The sequence below is a fragment of the Thamnophis elegans genome, chromosome 2 (assembly GCF_009769535.1).
Source record: "Thamnophis elegans isolate rThaEle1 chromosome 2, rThaEle1.pri, whole genome shotgun sequence".
In the NCBI taxonomy this organism is placed as follows: Eukaryota; Metazoa; Chordata; class Lepidosauria; order Squamata; family Colubridae; genus Thamnophis; species Thamnophis elegans.
Window position 1 is genome coordinate 112,605,507 of NC_045542.1, and position 26,367 is coordinate 112,631,873.

The 26,367-nt window shown below is 41.4% G+C and overlaps 1 protein-coding gene across 3 annotated transcripts in view; it reads left to right on the plus strand.

The window, feature by feature from the left end:
• CACNA1D (calcium voltage-gated channel subunit alpha1 D) overlaps positions 1 to 26,367 on the plus strand; it is a 230,413-nt gene that overhangs the window by 77,439 nt on the left and 126,607 nt on the right. For all 3 annotated transcript variants that reach the window (XM_032211813.1, XM_032211814.1, XM_032211815.1), the window contains exons 3-6: positions 8,095 to 8,234; positions 9,447 to 9,589; positions 11,937 to 12,089; positions 13,769 to 13,965. In XM_032211813.1, coding sequence (XP_032067704.1) covers positions 8,095 to 8,234; positions 9,447 to 9,589; positions 11,937 to 12,089; positions 13,769 to 13,965 — 633 coding nt within the window. The remainder of the gene's footprint in view (positions 1 to 8,094; positions 8,235 to 9,446; positions 9,590 to 11,936; positions 12,090 to 13,768; positions 13,966 to 26,367) is intronic.

Genomic DNA, 26,367 nt, shown 5'->3' on the forward strand with positions numbered 1-26,367 from the left:
TTTAAAAGTTTTTGCCAATAGTTTAAATTTTGTCTGAAAAGTAATTGACAGTGGATGCATGCCTTATAATTAGTTGCTTTCTCAAGTATAAGGGCCATACTGAAACATGACCAATAGATAGAATTTTTGTTAGTGTTTGATAGAGTCAAACAACAAACCTCCTTTGTTTTCCTTAACTTATTTTTTTATGCTTCATTTTATACTTTTAAATACAATGTGTTTGTTATATCAGACAACCAAGAGTTCCAATAACTGCTTCTTTGAAACATCACCATTCTCATAACCCTGTTTTCTGAACTCACAGTCTGGCAATTCACTTGCATTTAGTGCTATGCTGGAAATGGCTCATTAAATTTTTTGGGAATTTTGTGAGCTGCTTGACAGGAGAGGTGCTTCCATGCTTAGTATGCCAATTAGTTGTTCTGCAGCTAGTGGTGCCACACAACAGCAGTTCTTAAAGATTTAGCAGTACTCTGCTTGCATGCCTCAATTTTTGTCCCTGTCTGGTGTTCTTTTGGTCTTCTTACTACTAATCCATGGATCCTGGCTATCATTATGTGCTTTGCATTCAAGCTTTAGTAAGCAAGATACAAATTGGGTATTCTAGCTGCAATCGTATGCTTCAATCTAAGGGTGGATTACTTTGCTAGACTTTCAGAGGCTGCCTTAATCTGCCAGAACAGCAAAAAACATGATTTATTTCATGCTTCTAAGTCTGGATAATGTGAAACATACATACATACATACATACATACATACATACATACATACATGCATGCAACTTCATCTACAAAACTTCTCGTAGACATTTCATAGCAGACAAGCATGTTGACTTCCTCAATTTTCACTAATTCTTCTTGCAATGAATATTTTAGAATAGGAAATAGTTCTGTTAGATCACTGTGTGCCAATAGAATTATGAAACAAATATACATCTTGTTTGTGATTATCAAATCCACTGGTCTAGTCACTATCTGGTAGAAGATTTGTCAAATTTCCTCCATCATTCTTTGAGTTAGTTACTGTTTCATAGTGCCAAATTAAAGAGCTAGTGAGTCCTCCAAGTCATGTCAACAATGATGTTCAAAAGTGTATTAATATAAGAATAAAATTTGTAAGTTATGGAACCTGATATTATTTGGGACAGCCGTTAAAGTTTTGCTGGAGCACAAAAAATCTATCTGGGCAGCAAGATAGGTAATATGCCAACATAGCCTTTGTTTTGACCAATAAAAAATAAGACATCCTTTCTGGGCTTTTCTGGAGCCACTTCAGGGTTGGTTCTAATTAATCTTTTGATTGTGGGGTGGAATAAACTGAGTTTTAAAAAATCTCAGAAGTTAGTAAATCAATTCTCACTTCAAGGAGAAAAGCAACTTAGAACTGAGGAGAAATTTCCTGACGTTTACAACAATTAATCAGTGGAACAGCTTGCCTCCAGAAGTTGTGAATGCCCCAACATTGGAAGTCTTTAAGAAGATGTTGGATAGCCATTTGTCTGAAATGGTATAGGATTTCCTGCCTAGGCAGGGGGTTGAACTAGAAGACCTCCAAGGTCCCTTCCAACTCTGCTATTGTATTGTATTGTATTACTTCTGTTCTCATCTTAGCAAAAGGACAATGAAGTCACCAGGAATCAAGTTTAACTTGAGACCTTATCTCTTTAGTCGTAAAAAAAGTATTACCATCAACAGCTGAAGAAACAGTAGTAGGAAAAGTGAATTTTGGCTTCTCCACTAATACTTTATCTGCCTCCACCATTCTACTTCTACCCATTGGCTTTGTAGAGTCTGCCCTCTAAGGATTTCTTCTCATTCATCTCTCTAGAGAAGGACAAAATAAACAAGAACAAAATAACAAAGCAAGAGTAACCCCAAATCAAAATAAATGAAAGCCTAACCACGGCCCCAATCTGGTCTAATATTCTCAGTGCTTTAATATATGGAACAAATAATTTCTTCACTGATTTTTGCATTACTAAAAATATTAGGAAAATGTTAGCTTTTTTTTAAAGGGAATGAAACACATACAGTTTAAGTACTAATGAGACTTTATTTTTTTAAATGGGGTTGTGATTAGGTGTCTTTTTTTTTGAACCCTTATGGACTGGAATCATGCAACATAACTCAATCAGTAAAAATATATTCATATTCACAGGACATGTCAAATATAGTTTTACTCCTGCTTCTTTTTTGGTTATTTAATGTAATTTATCAGTGGTTCCCTAGGGACGAGTCCCATGTAGGGCAGTTTTTCCATGGACTGGCCGGAGGGGTGGTTTTCTGGGGGTACGCCCTGGTACGCGCATACCCGTTGCTCAAATTTAGCATGTCTTCCGGTACCCGTTCTTCTGGAGGCTGTGTACCAGAATGCTCCCTCCCATTCCCTGCACCCTTGCTCACTCCCCCCACCTGCCCAGTTGCTGCTTGCTTTCCTCACCTGTCTGCACCAGGCTTGCCCTGCCAACCGCTGCCTCGTTGCCAATAGGGGGTGGAAAATCTGTGCAGAGGGAGGAAAATGCATGCATTCCCCAACCCCTCCATTGGAAATGAGGTGGCTGTCAGAGAGGAGAAGGCAGCACACGCCATGTGGGCTTGCGCAGCAGCTGAAGAAGGAACAGGAGACCAGGATTCGGCTGTTGCACAAGCCCACGGGTGCACACCGTCCTCTTCTCTCTGACAGCCGCCTGGTTAAAAAACCATCCCCTGCCACATTTTTCCCTGGGGGACTCTGCAGAACATCCCAAGACTGATGCCACCATATCTGCTCTCTTTGGGGACAGATCCTCCTCAGAAGGACAAGGCCTCCGTGGTCTCCCTCGCATTCCTCGACTTTCTGCCGTGGCCCCACACCCTGGAAAACATAGGCCCGTGCACACCTGCACAATTACAGCCTGGAGCAGGACCAAAGTCTCTCTCCCAACTGGCCCTTCCTCCCTTGGAGGGTTTCAGAGGGAAGCTTCTGCAGAAGCCCGGGCGAGTGAGAACAAGTTTCCACTGTTACAAAGTCTCTGAGGCTGTAATTGTACGGGTGCATATGCACACGTATGTTTTCCATGGCATGGAGCCACAGCAAGGCTCTGCACAGCCGGTGATGACTCCAGAGTCCATCCGGAAAGACGAGGAATGCCCCGTGGATGGGCTTCAGAGTCATCGCCGGCCACGCAGAGCCTCGCCATGGCTCCATGCCATGGAAAACATAGGTGCACACATGCACCCTGTACAATTACAGCCTCAGAGACTTCATAACGATGAGAACTTGTTCTCACTGTCCCGGATTTCTGCAGAAGCTTCCCTCTGAAGTCCTCCGAGGGAGGAAGGCCAGTTGGGAGAGGGGCTTTGGTCCTGCTCTGGGCTGTAATTGTGCAGGGTGTGCTATGTTTTCCATGATGTGGGGCTGCGGCTGGAAGATGAGGAATGTGAGGGGGACCACAGAGGCCTCATCCTTCTGAAGAGGACCTGTCCCCGAAGAGGGCAGATGTGGTGGCATCGGTCTTGGGATGTTCTGCAGAGTCCCCCAGGGAAAAACGCTGCTGCCAGATACTTTTAACCATATATTTTGATCCTATGACTGCAGAATCCAGGTCAGTTGTTGAGTGTCTCAAATGTGATTGGAACACTCAACAAGGTGACCACAATATGTGTGTGTCTGTGTCTCTCTCTCTGTGTGAGAGAGAGACAGACAGACAGACAGAGGCACAGAGAGAGAGACAGAGAGGGAGAGAATTAGAGAGAGACGGACAGACGCACAGAGAGAGACACAGAGAGAGACAGAGAGTGGGAGGGAGGGAGGAAAGGAGGGAGAGACAGACAGAGCCCCACACACTGAGTGAGTGATTAAGTGAGTGAGTGAGAGACAGACACACATAGAGAAAGAGACAGAGAGACGGAGAGAGACAGAGACAGAGAGAGAAAGAAAGAAAGAAAGAAAGAAAGAAAGAAAGAAAGAAAGAAAGAAAGAAAGAAAGAAAGAAAGAAAGAAAAAGAGAACATGTCTACAATTGAGCCCAAAATTTTGGTTGCTAAGCAAGAGCATAGTTAAGTAAGTTTCACCACATTTTCCAAGTTGCCACGCCCACCTAGTCACATGACCACTGAGCCACTCCCACAAAACAGACCACACCTACAGAATAAGTTCTAAAAATCTTTGAAACCCACCACTGAGACTGGGTATGTGTGGTTTCATGCACTGCTTATATCCCACACATGCGCAGATAGGGCTGTAGCATAAGAATAGCATTTAGACTTATATATCGCTTTACAGTGCTTTATAGCCCTCTCTAAGCAGTTTACAAAGTCAACATATTGCCCCCAACAATCTGGGTCTTCATTTTACTCACCTTGGAAGGATGAAGGTCTGAGTCAACCTTGAGCCTGGTGAGATTCGAACTGCTAAATTGCAGGCAGCCGGCAATTGGCAGAAGTAGCCTACAGTACTGCACTCTAACCACTGCACCACCAAGGCTCCAACACTGGAAGTTTTAAAGAAGAGATTGGATAAACATTTGTCTGAAATGGTATAAGGTTTCCTGACTAAGCTGGGGGTTAAACTAGAAGGCCTCCAAGGAACCTTCCAATACTGTTATTCTATTCTATTCTAAATACTTTTTTTCTTTTATTTTTCGGATCATTTTACTGCTATATGTTACTATGTAACTTACAAACTGCGTTTACATTTTATACAGCAAAAGCAATTTGATGGGAACCAATAACCCAGAGACATAGTGGTTCTCCTTCATAAATGGCTCTTTATTGCTTGCCCAGCTTGATTCCTGGTGGGCTGTGGATCAGTGCCAATATGCGGCCCAGGGGTTGGGGATCTCTATATTACGTGAGTGAAACCACCTTAGTGAAATCCTGTGGGAACCAAGAAAATGATAAATTCAATAGCCATGTTCAACATTTTGTTTAAACACAGCCATTATTTAAAGCTTGATATTTGATGTCAGTTTACAGAAGCAAGAAAACCAGCTGATTATTCCTTGTAAGGCTTTCACCACTGTCGTAATATTAGTACCTATCTTCTACTTCTGTTTGTAATTCATGGCCATTTAAACAGTGTAACTGACTAAGCGAACTAAATACACTTCCATCAGTAGTGGGATTCAGCCAGTTTGCACCTATTCGGGAGAACCGGTTAACTTTCTAAGCAGTTCGGAGAACTGGTTGTTGGAAGAAATCTTATCCCCCCCCCCCACTTTATAGGGCTAATCCTGTAAGAAAAGCAGGAGGGAAACATTTTTGTGTTGTTTCTACCTTAAATCTTTATTGCCTTGCTTACAGAAACTGCCTCTCTGGTTAACCCTTATTACATTGTAACAGCTAAGGCAAATCGCCCATCGACCTGAGTGATGTTGAGTTGGCCACGCCCACACATGACCACATGACCACTGAGCCACACCCACCAAGTTGGTCATTAGGGCAGAGAACCGTTTGTTAAATTATTTGAATCCCACCACTGACTTCCATATTATATTTTCTACTTCCTAAGAAACTGAGAAGTAAATACATGGTCAGCTGAAGTTTGAGAATGGAAAAGTGGGAGGGGGGAGGTAAATTCCTGATACAGGTAGCCCTCCAGTTACAATGACAACTGGTGAGTGTAAGAATTTCCATTGCTAAGCAAGGGAGCTGTTAAGAGAGTCTCATCTGATTTCAAGACTTTTTATTACCATGGTTAGTAAGTGAATCATATGGTCATTAAGTGAATCGGACATCCTCCATTGTCTTTGCTTGTCAGAATCCAGCTGGGAAAATCACAAATGATGATTAGATGACTCTGGGACACTGCAACTGTCGTAAACACATGCCAGTTGCCAAGTGCCTGAATTTTGATCATGTGACCATGGGGAAGTGCCATAAGTGCAAAAACCAATTGCAAGCCACTTTTTTCAATGCCTTTTTTTTTGGAGGGTGGGGGAACCATTGCAAAATTAATGGTTGTAAATAGAGGACTGCCTGTAATTGGAAAATACACCAGTCATAAATTCTACTAAGATTCATTGTTGCAAACAGAAATACTGCTTTTTTCCAGCTTGGGTTACGCTCTAGCAGGTCTGAAATTGCCAAACAGACAACAATGTAAGAAGTATGATATTGATTCTGAAGCCTGAAAAGAGCCAATTTGAATAGTCCAAGTCACTATAAGAAAGTGAGTTGGCAGAAAGCCAATTTGGTATGAGATAGAGATATGTATGCAATAGAAAATCTGTTTTGCTTCAGACCTTAAAATGATAAATAAATAAATTGTGCCTTAGAAGTTTGATTGAACTGTTTTGAGTAGGTTGTGATTTGCCTGAACAAAAACTCAGAACATTATGTTTGTTCCAAATTCAGTTAAGAGGGAAATTATTTTACAGCACAAGTCAGTCAAATCTACCCTATTGGTTTCCCAGTCCTTCCTGCTGATATTCTAAACCCTATCCTAGCCTATCCTACCTCATCTCTTTTGAAAAATATAAGGTCCAGGTATCTGAGGAGCCTTCTCATCCCACTGGGACTAGTTCACTCCACTCACTCCAGTGACCTGCTATAGACCAAGTCTGCTAAGAAATTCCAGTGGCTGAGGTCAAGTGGAAGAGCTTTTTCTTCTGTTGCCCCAGCCCTTTGGAACATTGTACCATTGGAGGTGAGAAATGCTTTCACTCTTTTGGACTTCTGGAAGGTTATCAAAATCTGTTTTTTGTGACTGACTTGTGGCCCTGAGAGGGGTGCGCAATACTGCAGGTGGTTGATGACATAAGAAGATTGTACCCTGTGCCATCTATCTTTCTGGTAGTAGTTTTTTAATATAGTATTTTTAGATTTTAGTTATTTTACACATAGAGATAAATATACACACAGAGAGACCACAGACATGGACGGACACACACACACACACACACACACACACACACTTTAATGTAAGGGTATTTTCTTATGTGCAACTAAGACTTTTCAAAATCCCTATCTCAGTTCTTCCCAGTGCTTCAGAAGAACAGCATTTATACTTTCCAGCCAGTTACTTTCCTTATATCACCGTCCCTGGGTTTTCTGTAAACCTATCATCTGGGTTTCTTCTCATTTCTTCCTCTTTTCTAAACTCAGCACTGGCACGTTCCTACTGCCTTCCAGTTTCACTTACATTTACTATGTTAACATCCTTTCTCATGTTCCTGGCCAGTTAGAAAAGCATTAAAAATGGATTTCTCCCCATTCATACTCTCACCCCAACTCTTTAAACAAAATAAAAGAAACTTAGATAACTGTAAATACCACTTTGTGGAGCTTTCATGAGAGTGGTGCAATGCTGGTGTGATGTCATTTTGCAAGATTATGCTGAATGTATTATTTGCAGTCAGCCAATTATGCTTTAATATTAGGTGATAGCTTTTCTGGCTCCAGGTTGTTGAGCTGGAGAAAGTTTAACGCAATGTAATGTCATTCTGAAGGTCTCTGATTGATGTCTTTTTGATTACCTACCAGTACTTACAGAGAATGTAAATGTCCTACAACTTCACTGAGCATCTGGTCAAGGAAGACTGCAATATACGATTGATCATTCAATATGTTATTAGTTTATAGGGGAAACAATTTGCATTAATAGTGTTACAGTAGCGGAGTGCTTATAATTAAAATCTTTATTATGCTTTATTTATTATTCATTTTAGATTGTTTTAAACTTATAAAGGAACAGTTTACAATCATTAACTCTTGAGAAACACACAGATGGAATAAAGATGAAATAACATTGCTGCCCAGTCACAAGTTTGAGATGGGCAACTATACAAATTGAATAAATAAATAAGCTGCATAATATAATGATATTATGATTTAAGGAATCATTAGTCTGAAGTCACTCATTGAAGTTTGTGAGCAATTTCAGTAGTTTAAAAGGGTTTAAGCATTTACTTGAAGTTTACTCTGACATTGTGGATGCGTATATGATATTTGAGCCTCACTGGTTCTCTGAATACTAAGAAAGAACATACTGGATATTCTTTTTATTAATGATTGATATGCAAGCATTAAAAGAGCCAAATCATAAATGTATTATATAATTTAGTGCTTAATTTATTAATGATTGGTTTGTTCATTTTTAATGTGTTTATTGCAGGAAAAAGTAGAATATGCCTTCTTGATTATTTTTACAATTGAAACATTTTTGAAGATTGTAGCATATGGATTATTATTACACCCCAACGCATATGTTAGAAATGGATGGAATTTACTGGATTTTGTAATAGTTATAGTAGGGTAAGTACAATTTTTAATTTTTCCAAGCAATTAACACCTAAAAATGTTTCTATTTTATGTATTTCCTATAACATTCAAACAAGGAATCTGTAATTATCCTTCTCTTCAGTTTTATGAGATTGCAGTGTTGTCAAATACTTAATTGCTTTGCAATTATTTCCCAAATAGGAAATCTAATCCTTGAACATATTCCCCTTGCTCTTTAAGAGGACACCACTGAATTTTATATAACAACATCCTTTAGTAAGGTTTATATAAACACATACTTAGAATTGTTCTGTATAATGTTTTTCTTTTACAGAAATAATATCTGCATAGCAAGCCATATATGTGTATTCTGAGGTGTGAAATGTAGCACAAGACAGATTCCTTCATGCCAAAGAGATCGCATAGTACATGAGAGGAACGTGTGGTTCTTATGTACACTTTCCCATAATTCCCATAATCCCTATAAGGGGAGACTCAAGAAAAGTTTAATGAAAGTTCTGTTTGGTAGAAATAATTCCAGTAGCCTTGTCTTGGAATACTGTATCAGAATAATTAGTACGCTTTTTTTCCCCAGACAATGTAGATTATTTAAATGAAAGTGGCAAAAAAGAGGAGCTATTAAGAAACAAATCTTTCACCAATGAATAGTTTGCAAACATTTAAAATATTATGCTGCATTCTGAGTGATATTGCTTGAATCATTGTTTTGTGTGGAAATTCTAGTCCAAAAGATAAACATCACTTGAACTATCCTCTGACAAAATAAATGTATTCCAATGTAATGACTGAACAGTATCTCTAGCAGTCTATCTTGGCCACTGGTTATCACAAGAGGTGAGCAATAGTTAGATATAAAAGTGTGCATAAAGCTGGCTGCAACATCTGGATATGAACACATTTCTGTCTGAATATGAAGAAATATGAATTGGATAGTGGTAGTGAGTCAGTTTGAATTTGACGTTTTAGGTCTGACTCCTAAAAGATGCTTTCTCACTGAGTTCCAAGGAGGAAGCATTTAAATTACTCTGAGCTATTTTTTAAACCGTGAAGGCTGCTCTTCTAATGTTGTAATGGTGATCTTTTAGGTTTTACATAATACACGTACAATATGCATAAGTCATTAAAGGTTCTTCTGAATTACACCAAATTCAACCTCCTTTATGAAAAAAAACTTATTATGTTATAGTAACAACAATATGGAATCTTTTATTTCTTGCTCCCCAGATTGTTTAGTGTAATTTTGGAACAATTAACCAAAGAAACAGAAGGGGGTAGCCATTCCGGTGGCAAACCAGGTGGTTTTGATGTAAAAGCTCTAAGGGCCTTTCGTGTCCTGAGACCCCTCCGGCTTGTATCAGGAGTGCCCAGTAAGTCACCGCTTCATTAATTATTTGGGAATTCAAACAAAAACATCACTGGGTTACTTTGATAAACTTTTCTGCAGGCTGAGGTATAGCCTCCCCTTCCCTTTCTCTGTATATAGTACAGTACAGTAAAATGTGATGACATGGTATAAGATTATTTAGATAGAGTCCAAACTGAGATTTCAAGTGTGAATACAGATCTGTTTCAAGTCCACAAAGCAACCAAAGGAGTTTAGATTGTTATGTTTCATGGTTTAGGCCATAATTTACACATTAGGTAGTAAAATAACGGTTATATTAAGCAATGTGTTGGTCTGCCCCTTAAAAAGGCATTATTATTAGTGCTGCTGTGGTAGTGGATACCTTTCTGCCTGTAGCACTCAAGGCAATCTAAAATAAAATTGAATATTTTGAAGTAGAAAACAGCTGGAATATTACAGATTTGAGAGTGAAGGTTCATTCTCTGAGCTTGTGGGTTGGTTTCCGAACATTTTGTTACCAGGCTAGGTAACATCTTCAGTGGAGTTTAGGGGATGCCAGTGTTAGTGTTTATGAGGATTTCAGGTGTGGGTGTGTCAAGTGAAGGTCTTATGGTGGGACTTGTGACCTGACTCATCATTCACTATTATTACAGATTTGGTTCATGCATGTATGGTTTTGCCTTGGAAGAGTCTAGCAGAACTCACCCAGTGACCTAGTGTCAGAATATTATATTATATGACATCATTCACTCACATTGCTGCATGTGAAATTAGATCTGGGATGTCAAACTCACTCCATCACGTCATCATCATGATGTATCAGGACTTTTCCCCCCTTCGCTAAACTGGGCATGGGCATGGCCAGACATGATGCATCTGGCCCGTGGCCTTGGAGTTTGACACTCCTGATATAGATAAATTAAGTACATTTTAAAGAGAACCAAAAGCACAGCTGCCAGCTTTGGTGGGCTCTGACATATGTAATTTACTTCTATTAGGCCCTTACAGTATTTCCAGAAGGTAATGCCTTGTAGAAGGTAATACTATTTGTATTTGTAATTAAGCCAATAAGGTAATTACAGCAGTGTGTGAGTTAGATTGCTTTGTTTTCTGCTTTCATATGATGTGACTAACATACAGCGTCATTCTTCTGAGCAACAGCCTTTAAACATTCTGCGTTATAGAAATAATTCATCTGCTGTGTGTAACAGGTCTAACCATGGCACATAATCCTATCTGTGTCAATATGTTCTGATAAGCCATGATCTACGTAAACATAGTTTACTGAGTACGGCAATCATGGTTGTGTTAGCATAGAGATAAAGTAGTGCAATATATCTTGCAGTTGGCTGACTGGGTTCACCTAATGTTTCAGGTGAAAGTCCAAAAAGGCCTGCAGTATGATTGTGAACGCAGCCATATATGCAGATGAGCAAAGTAATTGTTATCCTTCAGCAGAATTACACTTGAGGCTGTGCCCAACATGTTGGCCATACAAAACCACTTATCTCCTTTCATGACCTTTTTTAGAATTTCCAAAAAGTTTCTAAGATACTAATAGTTTGTTTGTTTTTTTAAAAAAAATCAATTTGCACCCTATTAAACTGTGGCCCTAACTAGTGAGAGTGGGTCTATTATATGCAGGAAGGCTACTGGAACAACTAGTTCAACAAAATAACAGGTGGATTTACTGTACATGTAATCCTTTATATAACATTTCACAAGCATTCATTGGCTTTCTTTTTCTTTTCTTTTCTTTTCCTTCTCTCTCTGAGAATATTTCGGGCTGAATGAAGCATCTGTTCTTTTAATCTCTTTGCTTTTAATATTTCATCCATACACAAGGTCATAATGCTATGTTTATCACACTATAATCTGTTGCCATGGAAATGATGGCAATTGATGTGGTTCAGGAAAATCACTTCAATGGAGGATCAAGCAATTGTCAGAGATAGTCCATAAATGGAGAAAAAGCCTTTTAGTAGGATGTAAAATTCTCATTGGTATCAGATTGATATCTCTAATTTTGTATGTATACAAAAATCTCAGTTTAAATAAGAGTTAGCTTTTTTCCTTCCTTTAACAAAATGAGAGCTTGTATTATGCTCAAATGCATCTTAAAGTATTGTGTATTTGCATGGCCATTTTATTTTATCTGTGCTGTCTCCCACCCCCAGTACAATCATGTTGACTGCAAGAGAGTCAGAAATGTAGTCCAATATTTCTGCAGTGCCCCAGGTTGTAAAGGCTGTGCTAAAAATAGGAGGGGTGGCAGCGGTTCTAGTCCTGATGCCTATTTGTGTTTTTGCATTTGTTCTTTGTAGCTACAAAAAACCAAAACAGTATAACCAGTGTTCTTTATCTTACAGGTTTACAAGTTGTCCTGAATTCAATTATAAAAGCCATGGTACCCTTACTCCATATTGCCCTTTTGGTATTATTTGTAATCATAATCTATGCTATTATAGGATTGGAACTTTTTATTGGAAAAATGCACAAATCGTGTTATTTTGAAGATTCAGGTGAGTAAAACAATTGTTACTTTTAACTGGAATTGAACAGTGGCATCAGAAACCATTAATTGAAAGCTCTAGTTCTCACTGAATAGTTCTCACCAAATAAATGCAGATGACATATTGCTTTTTTCTGAAAAACTCAGATTTAATGGGGTCAGAATTATATCCTCCCTGTCTCCCTCTGCATGGGAGACATCTACAGCTTTCTGCATCACTCAATGTGACATTCACAGTAAAAATTATCAGTTCAGGTTATCTATATCGGAACAAAATTGTGAGAAAATGTTCAAGCCATTGGTAACTGCAGCCAAGATCTGCAGCCAGCTAGGGTACAATAAATACTTCTATAGCACTGCCTACCTAAAAGTAAAAAAAAAATAGTATAGATGATTAATAATGATGAGGAGTCTGGTGATATTATGTAACCTGAAAAAGGATATTCTCTCAGAGGCTGATTCTGTATCTTTAGGTTTTCAAAAAGAATAAAACTGCTTAAAATTCATTCTTAATGGTTAATTAGTTCTGACAATTTCACAAAGAAACGGTTCAAAGTTCAAAATAGAAATCTGCTGACTTAGATTTAGGTATTATTCATATATAGCAATGTAGTGTTAAATAAGAAAATACCATAGCAAACATGATTTTTGGACCAGGCACAGTTTTACTATTCTTAAATAGATAAAAACATATTTTTGCTTATTTTTTTGAAGAAAATTTGTAATTGTTAACCCCTATATGATTTCTGTTGTATTGGCATAATATAGAATATATTTTATATGTATAAAATGTAAATCTAGAGACCACATTAGGATGGGATATAGTATTTCATATTAATTAATATATGACCCTGGGTTTTTTTTTGTAAAGTACCATTCTATCTGATTTTTAGTAGAGAGTAAAGTCTTGTAAGTGCACATTAGTATATAATGCCATGATAGGAATACATATACACACAGAGACAGACAGAGACACTCACACCAAAAGACACACAATATATATAGCGTATTTTACGCTCCATAAGATACTTCTCCCCCCTGCCTCTAAAGTGGGTTGAAATGTCTGTGCATCTTTGGTGAATAGTAGCCGGGCTGCAGCAGTGGGGTCCTTTTACAGTGCTAAACCCAGCCTCTTCTGGTTTTGTAATTGCCTGCCTCTAATGTCTCTTTTCTGCAGTGCAGGAGTCAATAGGCAGAACTGGCACATGAGAGGACACCTGTCTGTGGTCCTCTCACGCTCCATCTGGAAGTTTTTTGTATTGTTTTCCTCCTCTAAACCTAGGTCCATCTTATGGTCAGGTGTGTCTTATAGTGAAAAAAATATGGGGCGCGCGCGCGTGCACACACACACACACACACACACACACACACACACAATCTTCAAGGCCATTTTTCATCAAGGTTAACCTCTCATATCATTGTAGCACCAAATGTAAAAACTGTGGAATTGCAGTATGTATCTTTCGTACAGTTTAGTTCACAAAGAAACCTCCCCAGATAGATGACAACATGTACATGCGTAAGCTTGTTTGAATAATGATTTAGGTAAATCAGTATTCAAGGTCTAATGAAATCGAGCTTTTAATGTTCATTCAGATACATGATCCTTGATACATGACTGCTCTGATTTTTTTTCTGAGCCAGAGGCCGAATACTGCTCAACCTGAAATATTTTTTATTCACTTTTAGAAATATTAGTTGAAGAGGAACCTGCACCTTGTGCATTCTCAGGGAGTGGACGTCAGTGTCCCCAAAATGGCACTGAATGTAAGGGTGGCTGGCCTGGACCAAATGGAGGCATAACAAACTTTGATAATTTTGGTTATGCAATGTTAACGGTATTCCAGTGTATAACCATGGAAGGATGGACAGATGTGCTATACTGGGTAAGAGGTGTTTTTGTGTATTTGAAAACATTTCATCTTAAAATAAGAGTCCTGGGATTAATTTGTAATTGTGAGCCACTCTGGTAAGTAGCTGCAGCTCACTTTTCTTGGATTACTTGGGTTAAAACAGTATGGACAATTTAAAAAATCTTGTGTTTCTAGGTTTTCCAACAGTATGTTTCATCAAAATGTCCAGTTTTATAAAAGTCTTTGTATTTGATGATTTTTAAGTACTTTGAGTTTTTTGTATTAACAATATTTACAATTCCATGTCAACATGATTTCAAAAAGAACCTTTTTTTAGCTTTATTCTATTTGGCAAGTATTGAGCTTATAAAATATAATTAAAAGCAGGGACTAAATTATCTCCTTCTTCAATTTCCTTATTCTATGATAATGAAACATATTACACTTCCTGTCATTCTTAATGAGAGTTGTAGCTGTGCAACATCTGAATGGCTACAAATACTTTTTATGTTTTGAAGTAATAAAAATATCAATAGCACTATTCTTTTTACACAGAAGTATTCCCATTTTCCTACACAGTAAATGTCTTTAGGGATTGCAACCTAGATCTAAATATTCAACGTGATTCCAATCCTTTACAGTCCTTTACTATAGCTGACATCTGGCTTGATATTTCTCTAAAATGCTACCAACTTGCAATATTTGTTGTGATCAAATTGGAAAATTTATGGGAAGTAATATTAATATCATTTCATTATCTGAAATAGAACTAGATACAAGCTGTAGCCATTTTTATCAGATAGCAGGCAAAGATTTGGGGTCCAGGTGTTATAGACAGATAAGTATTCAACCTAATCTGAAAAACTGGTTCAGGTGATTGAAATTATTCTGGACCCTGGAATTTCTTTTTGAATATTAAAATTCAATAGCTGTTGCACAAATTTGGTTAGTTAAATTTTATTCATTTTAGCAGCATAAATTTGAGTGGGAAAGTATTTTTTGTTGTCATTTTTTTTAAAACGGGGGGGTGGGAACCCTGCTGACCTTCCTGCTGTTCCTGATCTATTTTGTTTATAAATCTTATTTCATGTTAGGCCTTGTTGTATGATTTTGAAAATTATTTTGAAAATTATCTGAACGTAATGTCATGTCTCAGAAGGCTGACAAATACTTGGAGTATATACCATATTCCTCCCTTAGACAACTTTTTAAATGTCTGCAATGTCAAATGTTGTAATGATTTTAACCACTGTGATGGACAGAGAGTTATTTCCTCAACTAAAGGCTGCTTTCTACTGAAGGTGGCAGAAGAACTCCATTAATATTAAGTGTGTCTACAACCAGCAGGGATTTAATTAATATCTCCCATGTGGGACTAATTCCTAAAGTAGCTTCTGCCACCCATGGAAACAGAAAATAACTATTCTGTGTTTACATATTCAGCAACAAAAACAATCGACAAAGATGCTATTCTTGTCTGTTGCTGCCATTTAATTATAAGCTTTTTAAGTATCTCACATTATTATATGGGTGGTACACTCTATTTGTGTATACCGCACAATTACAATACCCCTTGAAGTCACCACAATACAATCCTATTTGCCATATCAGGGAAAGGGCTCTCATTTATTTGTATGAGAAGAAATAAATAGCTAGGATGGCCCTCTCTTCATAATATAAGGTGACCAGACGTCCCGCTTTTGGCGGGACACCCCCGCTTTTTGACACATTTTCCCGCGTCCCGCCCGCTTTTTTAAAAGGCACGCTTTTTTTGGCGCTCGCAGCTCCCGCCCATCAGCTGCTGGGCTGGCTCATCGTTCTGTTCTATGCTACCTACAAATTTAAGCCAGCCCAGCCTGCCGCTCACTGATTTAATTGGCCTGGACTCCAGCCAATCAGTGAGCTGGCTAGGATGGAAAACTTTAAGCACGCACGAGGGTGCTTAAAATTTTCCATCCCAGCCAGCTCACTGATTGGCTGGAGTCCGCTTAAGCACGCCGCGCGAGTCATGACTCTCACGAGTCTCCATTTCATTTCGCCTTCGCTGTTTGTTTTTGCTGCCCTGCCCTGGTGAGTAACTCCGGTGCCAGTGGGAATCGGGAGGCTTCGCCGCTTCGGGTGGGCGGCGGTGGCCTTTAGCAAGGGAAGGGAAGGCCTTCCCTTGCGAGCTACTCATGAGAGGAACTGGGCGGGGGAACCGGGCAACCTGAGAGAGGGGAAGAAGATCGTCCCTCCCCACAACTCCCCGGATTTTGGAAGCCGGGTGTGTGTGGAAGGCGGGGTTTTTGAGGAAAGTGCTTGGCCGTCCCTGTTAGCCGCAGCCCCAGAGGAGTGAAGCCCGAGCTTTCATTGCCGTTCCTGCCAGTCGCAGCAGGGAAGCCGGCATTGGTGACTCCAAGGTGCGCTAACTGAAATGCGGTCTTCCTTTAGTCTCTGCTTGCAGCCTCTGGGATGATCGTTGGCGGGTGGGGGAAGCGAGGGCGCAGCTGAGCCGGGGAGGCAGAGAAGTGAGGGCTAAAATGCAAAGCGCGCCGAAGAGAGCAAGCGAAGGATCCCCAAAGCGAAGGACGGGTGGGAAGCGCTTGACCAGCATGTGAGAAGGCAGGCTGGAAGTGGCCTCAGTCGAGGGAGCGAAAATGGGCAGGGAGGAAGTGGAGCCGAGCCCGGGGAAAGCAGCGAGACTAGCCGCGAGGAAGCCACGGTGCCTGCCCTCCAGCTCAATGGATACCTGGCTGGTAAACTCATGGTACGGGCGAGGGTTGGCCGGCTGGGGGTGGGGGTGGCTGCTGCCGAGGCCTCCAGCCTTGCAATCCTGAGCGGGAAGGCGAAGGTTAGCTCCGGAGCTGCGGAAGACCGTTGCACCGGGAGGCCTCTGCCCTGGGGATCCCCTGCTCCACCCATTCGGATTAGCCCCAAACCCAAAGGAGCCTGGGCGCAGGGGTGCAGGCCAGGGAAGACGGGGTTTGGGGGCTCGGAGAAGGAAGGGGTGATCTCCCCCTCCATTCATCTGTCCCGCTGCAGAGCTCCTCCCGGGGGAGGGGGAGGCGGCAAGTGTGCTGATCCCTGTTTGCAAGGGAAGCGCCGCTGCCCACCCGAAGCCTCCAGATTCCCACCGCCGGAGTTACTCACTCACGTGAAGCTGCCCGCCCTTCCCTTTTTCTTTAAACGAGCTTCAGTTTCTGAGGGGGGAAAAAAGCTTTATGTGCCAGCATTATTGAGTTCCTCATCAATTGAGATCCGCCCACGATCAACTGAGGCACCTGCAAAGGCGTCACATCGCCACCACCCATGTTCACGAGGTGCCAGGCATCGCAGGGCACAGAGGAACTCAGCAGACAGACAGGAGACCGGGGGGTGGGGGAGGAAGAGATCCCGTCCAGGGTAGGCTCTCCGCTTTTCCCTCTTTTTACCCTGGATGGGATCTCTTCCTTCCCCCCTCCCCCGGTCTCCCGTCTCTCTGCTGGGTTCCTCTGCGCCCCCCAACTGGCAACGATCAATTCCAGACCCTCTAACTGGTAAATAGACCTGAGGCCATAAGTGGAATTGGGGTCTGTGGGGTCCGTGCAGGGAGGAGAAGAGAGATTCCTCCCAGCACAAACTCCACTGACTAAAGCGCTTTCACGTGGAGGGAGGAATCTCCTGTCCTCCCAGCTCCCTTTCGCCCGCAGCAGAGATCAGGCGGGCCAGAGGAAGCACTTTATTCAGTGGATGCGTGCAGGGAGGAGGGGATATATTCGTTCCTACGCATAGCCCACTGATTAAAATACTTGCTTTTGCTCACCCGAGCTCTGATGCCGGCAAAAGAAAAGTCCTTTCCTTCACCTGAATCCCGCCCGAGCTCTGATGCAGGCACCGTGGGGTCCGTGCAGGGAGGAGAAGAGAGATTCCTCCCAGCACACACTCCACTGACTAAAGCGCTTTCACGTGCAGAAAGAATAAACTGAGGGGAAGGTGGGGGTGGGGGTGGGGCTGGCAGCTGAGTGTCCAAGGAAGCCAACCCAGATGGGCATCGCAGGGCGCAGAGGAATCCAGCAGACAGACGGGAGACCGGGGGGGGGGGGGAGAGGGAGGAAGAGATCCCATCCAGGGTAGGCTCTCCGCTTTTCCCTCTTTTCACCCTGGACGAAATCTCTTCCTTCCCCCCTCCCCAAGTCTCCCGTCTGTCTGCTGGCTTCCTTTGCTCCCCCCAACTGGCAACGATCAATTCCAGACCCTCTAACTGGTAAATAGACCTGAGGCCATAAGTGGAATTGGGGTCCGTGGGGTCCGTGCAGGGAGGAGAAGAGAGATTCCTCCCAGCACGAACTCCACTGACTAAAGCGCTTTCACGTGGAGGGAGGAATCTCCTGTCCTCCCAGCTCCCTTTCGCCCGCAGCAGAGATCAGGCGGGCCAGAGGAAGCACTTTATTCAGTGGATGCGTGCAGGGAGGAGGGGATATATTCGTTCCTGCGCATAGCCCACTGATTAAAATACTTGCTTTTGCTCGCCCGAGCTCTGATGCCGGCAAAAGAATAGTCCTTTCCTTCACCTGAATCCCGCCCGAGCTCTGATGCAGGCACCGTGGGGTCCGTGCAGGGAGGAGAAGAGAGATTCCTCCCAGCACGAACTCCACTGACTAAAGCGCTTTCACGTGGAGGGAGGAATCTCCTGTCCTCCCAGCTCCCTTTCGCCCGCAGCAGAGATCAGGCGGGCCAGAGGAAGCACTTTATTCAGTGGATGCATGCAGGGAGGAGGGGATATATTCATTCCTGCGCATAGCCCACTGATTAAAATACTTGCTTTTGCTCGCCCGAGCTCTGATGCCGGCAAAAGAAAAGTCCTTTCCTTCACCTGAATCCCGCCCGAGCTCTGATGCAGGCACCGTGGGGTCCGTGCAGGGAGGAGAAGAGAGATTCCTCCCAGCACACACTCCACTGACTAAAGCGCTTTCACGTGCAGAAAGAATAAACTGACAGTTGGTCAGAGGGAAGGTGGGGGTGGGGGTGGCAGCTGAGTGTCCAAGGAAGCCAACCCAGATGGGCATCGCAGGGCGCAGAGGAATCCAGCAGACAGACGGGAGACCGGGGGGGGAGAGGGAGGAAGAGATCCCATCCAGGGTAGGCTCTCCGCTTTTCCCTCTTTTCACCCTGGACGGGATCTCTTCCTTCCCCCCTCCCCAAGTCTCCCGTCTGTCTGCTGGCTTCCTTTGCTCCCTGCACAGCCCGGCGCCTCGTGAACATGGGTAGCGGCGATGTGACACCTTTGCATCCGTATTGAGGTTGGCATGTTTCCGGTGGTGCTCTGGGAGGAGGGGGAATGATGGAGGGGAGGACGGTGGCACGGCAGCCAGTGCCTAGAGCGGAGCCAAAGGAGGTCCGTGACGGTGGCTCGGAGCCGAACGGGAAGAAAAGGCGCTGCAGGCCTGGGGAGTGGGGGAGCGGGAAGAGCGCTGGTGGTTTGTTTTTGGGGTGGGGGGCGTGACGGGGAAGGGGGTGACTGCGCGGAGAGGCTCAGAGGCGGACCGTGCAAGCTCCCTTTCCCAGCGCACGCCCCTCTCAGCACCGTCCCCATCGACTGCCAGGCGTATCCGCCTCTGAGCCTCTCCGTTTTGTTCCGAGAACGGGCTGCTTGGTGAGAGGAAAGGGAGCTCCCTGGGAAGCGAGAGCAGCGAAGAGGTGATGCAGTTGCAGAATTCCCTGACACTCGCTTTTTTTAAAAAACCCAGCCTACCTTGTAGGGTTGTTTTTACGGGGCTAGACTAGGAAAGGCAGCCTCTCTCCCGTTTTTGAGAAAAAGTAAGGATGTCCATCTGGTAGAACAACCACCTGTGCAATTTGGTGGCGATCCGCGAACGTTCAAGCCATGTAATGCGTGGGAAGGCATAGAATAAAGTTAGCATACTTGAAGTGAAATAGGCTTTGGTTATGTTTAGGTTGCATTAGCTAAAATGTGCCAATACCGTCCTTGTTGGTAAGAATTGTTGTCATGTTAGAAGAATGACTAAGGCTGACAGCCTAATCTACTCTGTATTAAATAAATAAAATGGATGGAAGGAAATGAAAGAATACAGAAAAGGTTGGTGAGGCATTTAGTGGCCTATGGATGAGAATGGTGGCTGTTTAGTAAGAAAATCTGTTTGGAATGTGCATATATATTCATATGTGGCCATAGCAAAATAATAAATAGAAATAAAAAAGCATGAGTGATTTTTACTGTTTTTGATGAAAGTGAGAGGATTAGTGAAGGCTTGGTGCAGCAAGGATCCCACTATCTTACTATTTTATTTTTCTTTATGTACACTGAGAGCATATTCACCAAAGACAAATTCCTTGTGTGTCCAATCACACTTGGCTAATAAACTATTCTATTCTATTTTACTCTACTCTATTCATTTCTATTTCAATTCTAACAAGGAGTTTAGCTTCTCTCTCTTGAAAATGTAAGCTGGCATAAGGCATTATAATGCAAGTCTCAAACAGTTCATTTAGTGACCAAAGTTACAATGGCATTGAAAAAAGTGTCTGATCACCATTTTCACACTTAGCGACCATTTTCACACTTAGCGACCATTGCAGCATCCTCATGGTCACGTGATCAAAATTTTGATGTTTGGCAACAGATTCGTATTTATGATGGTTTCAGTGTCCTGGGGTCATGTTTGACAAAATATAAAATTTTTAATCAAACGCCCCCCCGCACCCCCCCCCCCCAGTCAATGGTGTCCCTTTTTACCAATCTGAAAATCTGGTCACCTTATCATAATACTTAGTGGTAACTCTTGCCAATTAAACAGAAACATTGAAATGTTTCTACTACCAAGCTACAGTAATCGTTAGGAGGTTCTGTTCTAATGTTCAGTCCAAATTGAGCAGCCTTCCTGCAATTTAAATCCATTATCCTGAGTCCTGCACTTGATTAGTAGAGGTCAGGCCTTTAATCTGGCTGCCATCTTTTCAAGTCTTTAAAATGTACTGTCTTATCCTTCTTCTCTTTTCAAGGCTAAACATTTCAGGTTCCTTCACTTTCCTCATATAGAGCTTAATTCCTACTCTCTGACCATTCTTTCTGTCATTTTCTGAGTTCTTTATGAGTTAGCCAGAATCCTTCTTAAAGTGTGATGCAAAGCACAAAATGGCATCTGACCAATGAAAAGTTCTCTTATGGAAACCATTATAACACATGCAAAGAAATAATTGAGAATGCATTTCAGAGAGGATTGAGAACTCCTTTGCAAATTATTCCTTTGCTAAATAAGACAGAAAGTTTCAAGATGGTTTCCTATCTAAAATTCTATCCAGGAGAAATGTTCAACCATCTCTCTGCAAACTACAGAATCAAAAATAAAACTGCAGTGGTAAGGAATAGAGGGGGAAATGAGTGAAGTTTATATTAATAAGGTTCAGATTTGCAGAGAACATTACCAGATGAAACTATTAGAATGCTAAAGCTGGAAGAAGCCATTTAGGCCACCGAGTCCAACCATCTGTTTATGGCAGAAATATAAATTTCATGTCTAGCAGATGGCTGTCTGGTTTCCACTTGATCACATCCAGAGAAGGAGAATCCATTAATAAATGCCTCTCTTAGAACTTTGAAGCATGCTGGTTAAATGTCAAGAGTTCTAAATGAACCATGTACCATGAGGATCTCACATGGAGAGTAATTATCTGAATCTGCTTTACATGGAATACCTATCCCAACAGAACAAAAATTAATCTGCCACAGTTCTTTGTGTTTTTGATTTTATGATGTACGGTACCTAACAGAGAGTGTGAGAAAAGCATAAAAGTACTCACTTGTAAGAATTTTCTATATATCTCCAGAAGATGGTTTGAAAGACACTTTTCTCACTATAAAAGAACTAGTGAGATGTAGTGCTTAAGTAGAGAGAGCAGATTCTTGTCCCCCATCAGCCATAGAAACTCAGAAACGTCTGACTAGTCACTGTCTCTCAGCAAGGATGTGGTTGCATGGAAAAAGATGGAGGAAAGAATGTTATGTGTGTCACCATGCACTCCTGGAAGAAAGGCAAGGTATAAGTCTGACAAGTAAATAAATGAATATTTCTGAACCATCTTTATTTGCATGGATTTAACACTGTAAACTTTGATTATTTCAAAGACTTCAGGAGTTTTGTAGCTAATCTGGTTTCGATTGTAGAACCTATCACAAGTGACTAAGTTTATACCATGATTATAGCTACCATATCTAGGTTGCAAGAAAAAAAAATCCAGTCAATTACTAGGCAACAAAAATAATATAGAAAATTATAGCCATTTGCTGCTACTTTGTGGTCATCCAGATTGCTTGGGGTATCCTAGACTCATGTTTTATGGTATGTTCATCTTGTATCGGAGTGTAGAATTTCTCTTTTAAATTTATACTCACTGCTTTTAATCAATAGTTTTTAGCAATAATTAAAGGACACATATTACAGCTGAGTCTATGTGAGAAGATGAGTCTTTGTTTATTCTAGCTACTACAGTTGTTTGCATTGTGTAGAAAGCCCTGGATATGGTTTAATGAATGGGGTTTTTTTGTGTGTTTTTTTTAAATCTGTTCAGTCATGTCTGATTCTTAGAGACTGGTTTCAGAGTTCAATAGGTAACTAGGTAATTTGATCTGAGTGTTGACTGTAACAACCTGCCATTATCTCTTTATGTAATATTTATAAACAAATCTGTCTCTTAATTATTTAAAACTTTCTATAAATTATTTATAATTACATATTTTACCCTATGTATGTCACACAATAAAAATAACATCCATATGCAGCAGATGACATGGATTGTCATAATTGATTAGGAGTATAAAAGTTAATGTGATTTCCTTGGAAGGTATCTCGATTCAAATCTAGCTCTTTGTTGATGTATTCCCAATTTGTAATGGTTAGTGTTTTGGTTCTATAGAAGTGCATGCTTATCTACATCCTGATCCTTCATAATTCAGATACTATGTACAGTATATTAGGCAATAATTAATTGAATTAATTTTTTGGCAAAACCAAAAAATAATTTTTACATTCTTATTTCCACCCCAAAATGTGAAATATAAAATCAGGTATAATGTGACATAATTGTAATGGTTTTGGCCAAACAATTCTGTGTTTACAGTCCCACAATTTCTGGCAATTACCATATATAATTAACCCAATTAATACCACTTACGCTATTGGTTTTGGGAAGTATGGCTAAGAAGACATAGGGAATACATTAGATATTTGTGGTGAACAAGAAAAAAAAAAACCCAAAGAATCTTAGTATAATATATATGACATAAATACTGCTGTGTTCATCTCATTGAGTCCTAGTTCTTTAGTTCTTTAGTCATTGATTTTATTTATATCCAAATTTTCCCTTAAGGAGCTCAAGATAAGAAACCTGGGAATCCTTCCATTGTGTTCCCATAAAAACTATTTGACGTAGCTTTGATGAAAATGCAAATGTTCTACAGTCTTCTAGTGTAGAACTGTATGGTCAGGCAGAACTTGAACCTAATCTCTACTAATATGGGGATTTATGCATTAATATCTGCAAACTGCTGATGGTCCAGTTGGCTTGAGGCACTAAACAAATTACCATACACATATAAGTGTACTTGAAACCACCACTAAGCTGGAAGGTTCTTTTTAGTGTCTAGTTTGAGCTGCAGATCCTACCTTAATGTTCAAAATGCCTATTTTTATGATCCTGACTTCTAAGGAAAGTAACAAGGCCAAAGACCCATTTTATAAACTCAAATTATTTTATGTTTACGTATTATTTTAGGAGTAAATGGGCTGCACACAAAGGCATAACAATTATTCTAAGAACTCTTGGTTGTTGTTTTTTTGGTATTATATTAAATTCCAAGTGAAAAGCATGCAATGCCAGTGCTGTGATTCTCGTAGCAACTACAGTATATAACCTCTCTCAATGCACTTGACATATAGGATGCAGATAAGAGACAGATTGTGCTGTGTTTGTCTTTTGAAATCCAGACAACACAGAGAAGAACATAGGGCAGTTTTTCTGACAGATAAGCTGTGGGTAAGCTGTTAGATTTGAAAAGCATTCCCTTTTAAGCCTGTTTGATATATGAGCCTCTAAGACCTTAGAGCAGAGCCTTTGAAATCAGCAAGGTTTTGAGAAACTGTATGTCATTCTGGCCAGGCACTTAGAAGTCTGCGTTCAAGGGTTGGTTGACCTATTATTCAGACATCAAAGCCTATTAGAACAGCTTGCACTGTTTCAGAAAATCCTGATTCTCAAGGCTATTCTAGATGCTGATAAAAGCTCCAGTATATTAAAGGCCAATTAAAATATTATGTGACACACACACACACACACACACACACACACACACACACGCACTACATACAAAATTTCAAGACATGTAACAGGTACAGTATTTAAAAGTATCTAAAATGGAGAGATACCTAGGGTATATCTCTATGTATAAGATAAGGATCCATTGAAGTAAATGGTATTTCCTTCCCAGTGGACATGTACTGTATTAATTGATGAAATTGGTGTATTAATCTGGTGATTATTTATTCATTTAGAATTATTCATTTATTTATACAGCTGCCAATCTCACAGACATGTGACACTGGTGGCATGCAGTACAATAGTTAAACATTCCATAACAATCCACAAACAATCCAAAATAAGTAAAATAAAAAAGTAAACAGATAAAACCCAAGATTGTGGGAGAACAAACCCCACTTAATCTCCTATGGTCATCGTGCAGACTCTCCTTGGGATCTGCAAGGCGGGTGACAAAAGACATGTTTTATAAACCTTCTAGAAAGCTAATAAAGATTGAATGTATTTCCCAAGAAACTTAAAGCAACCAGAAATACTTATTTTATTCCTCTTTATTGAAATTGAGGTAAAATATCAATGTCTTTACAACAATGACAATTATTGTTAAAGTCAATCATGCGCATGTGCGGGTTTGGAATGGCGGCCGGGCTTTTTCGCTCTCTGTAATCTGGTTTGGAGTAGCCTTCCAAACGGTCCGCAAAGTTTCCAGAAAGAGCCTTTTGGGTGAGTTTAAGATCTCCAGAATTGAAGGACCGGAAGGAATTTTAAAAAAAACATCGCTCCCGAAGGCTTGTTTCAGCCTCCATTGCGCCTAACAGCTGAACAGCCTAACAGCTGAACCATCCAGCTGCGCGACGGCGGCGACGGCGGCGACGCACGGACGGTCAGCGTCCTTTAACATCTCGGATACCTGGGTGCCCTTGGATGCCCCCGGTGGTCGCTTGCCCGACCGGGTGAGCCCTGGTCCTGGAAGGTGCCCCAGAGCAGCGGAACGGTGGCAGCGGGAATTGGATGAAAAATGGCTGCCTGAGCTTCTCGCTCTCACGATTGGGTCTCCCCCGCTGTTCTTCTTAGATCTAAACAGTGTGGGGCTTGGAGAGGAACCCTGGACTTTCACCTACAGCTTAGAAAAAGGAACGGTGAGCTTGGGGACTTGAAATTGGCAATTACCATCTGTATTACTACCACCACCATCGCGGTAAAGAGGAGGAAATTATCGTGGCTTGAGTGAGCGAATTAAGTGGCGATTTAGCCACTACCATCATAGCTCGCCTGAACGCCCGCCCCTCCCCTATCTTGTATTTTGGTGCCTACCTCTCTCACCGTTGTAGCCTCTCCTTTTACCCCTCCCGTGTGTCGGACAATTTCTTTCCCTGTCTGCCCCTGCTGCTGCGGAGCCTTGCTTGCCTGCCTACTTGTTCTTATTTAATACGAGCTTTACTGCCTGGCCTGCGACCATCGGCATTGGCCTGGAACAACTACCCTTCTCCACCACTTGCTACCACTGTTACTCTGGAACACCTAATGTGAACAACGACCATCTGTTTAACATTTGACACCTTACGGTGTATATACTTATGGTGCATTTGGTTTGGGGAAAGGAGTGATAGAGGATGGCAGCTTCAGGGACAGGAACTTGGCGTTTTAAAAACTGGCCACTAAGCTGGCACCCCCCCTTCCCCCTTTTAACTGGTTCCAGACATTTGTAGACTTTAAACATCCAGACTCTGGCCTTTCCAGGACTTTAGGAGAGGGGGAGGATAAGATATCCCCCTGCATACCACCTTTTTATCTCCTATGGACCGTGATTGTTGATTATTCCACGCTTTATCTGGACTTGGAGGGTGTGAGATCGCAAAGCTGGTGCTTGTTAATACCTGGGGCTTGCGCTTTGCCCCCCCTCCATTTACAACTATTTTACAGAATACTGACCTTGGACTTTGGCCTCGGATTTCTCTGGAACTGGAGGAAGGGAGGCTGGCTCTTCTGGAACTCATAATTTTAAACTTTGTGTTGCGCAATTTTAAGCGGGTATGTTGAGTGCGTTGGATTGAATGTGTTAGTATGAAAGACCCACTTTTAGTACTATTATTGCTGTATTCTTTTTGTGTTTTAACTATATTGTGGGGACTGTTTGTGTGAGTGTTT